Consider the following 1,100-nt stretch of genomic DNA (forward strand, 5'->3'; position numbering starts at 1 on the left):
GCGGCTCCATCCACCAGGTTCTTCCACTGGCAGCAGACCAAGCGGCACGCCAGCACCAAATCCACCGCAGGTATGGAAGCCAGGATTCTGATCAGGACTGCCTCAGGGAGGGACTCCATCCTTGGGCCAGGCTGGATGGAGCTTTCTGAGAAAGGAGTGGTGACACAGTGGCCCTGCAGACATGGGGCCCCCCCCCCTCAGCGACAGCAAACAGTGATGCATTAGAAAGGCAAAATAAGCACATTATCTGAAAGCATGATTTTGGGGGTACAGATTGCTTCCTGACCTCAAGGCCTCCTGACTCCTATTGATACCTGAGTGGATTAATCTTCTGTGTTCCAAGCGAAGCCCACGAAGTTAAATCCACCCACCAAACACAAGCAGTTGACATCTGCAATTGCGGGCAGTTTGTCCGCTTGCCAGACTGGAATCATTCCTTCCAGAAATCTCTGCTGCTGCAATGATCAGCTTCTCAGTAATGACTTCCTCTGCAGAGGGAGGCAACCGGGTGTCTGTTCTGCTTTTAAGAACCAGTAACAGATGCTGCAGAGCAGTACCTAAATAGTAGCGAGCACCTTGCCAGCCGCATCCGCAGCGGTTCTGTCTGTATCTGAAAGGGGCTGTTCCCTCACGGGGCTGGCACTCAGGCTCCTTAGTCACGACCCTTGTAACGCATAGGTCTCAGCTGAGCGCCGGGAAGCTGCTGGGACTGCAGCAAGCGGCACGGGTGAGCCACACTGCTCCGGAGCGAGTCCCTAAGCCTCGGAGAGCACTGGGAAGGAAGCAGGGGGAATATCCTGACCTGCTGCTTGCTGAAATATGGCAGTGCCAGATCTGACAAGGGAGGGAATGGGGAGTCGCTGCTCTACCAGCATCTTAACTGAGATGTTCCAGGTGCAGAGCTGTCACGTGTCCTCCATCTGCACAGCAGACAGCAGGAGGAAACTGGCATTTAAGATTTCCTGGCTTTTATGGGAGTAACATTGAGATTTCCCATTTTCTGCCCTGCCCTCCCTCCTTTCATAGAATCACAGAATGGTTTGGGTTGGAAGGGACCTTAAAGCCCATCCAGTTCCAACCCCCCTGCCATGGGCAGGGCA

The 1,100-nt window shown here is 54.1% G+C and overlaps 1 protein-coding gene across 1 annotated transcript in view; it reads right to left on the reverse strand.

The window, feature by feature from the left end:
* Nucleotides 1-119, reverse strand: part of FBXO2 (F-box protein 2) — a gene marked incomplete at its 3' end in the record, with an annotated part of 3,073 nt that extends 2,954 nt beyond the window's left edge. The window contains exon 1 of the mRNA XM_010161408.1: nt 5-119. Coding sequence (XP_010159710.1) covers nt 5-119 — 115 coding nt within the window. The remainder of the gene's footprint in view (nt 1-4) is intronic.
* Nucleotides 120-1,100: the final 981 nt, after the last annotated feature.

Source organism: Eurypyga helias, unplaced genomic scaffold (assembly GCF_000690775.1).
Source record: "Eurypyga helias isolate BGI_N326 unplaced genomic scaffold, ASM69077v1 scaffold2661, whole genome shotgun sequence".
In the NCBI taxonomy this organism is placed as follows: domain Eukaryota; kingdom Metazoa; phylum Chordata; class Aves; order Eurypygiformes; family Eurypygidae; genus Eurypyga; species Eurypyga helias.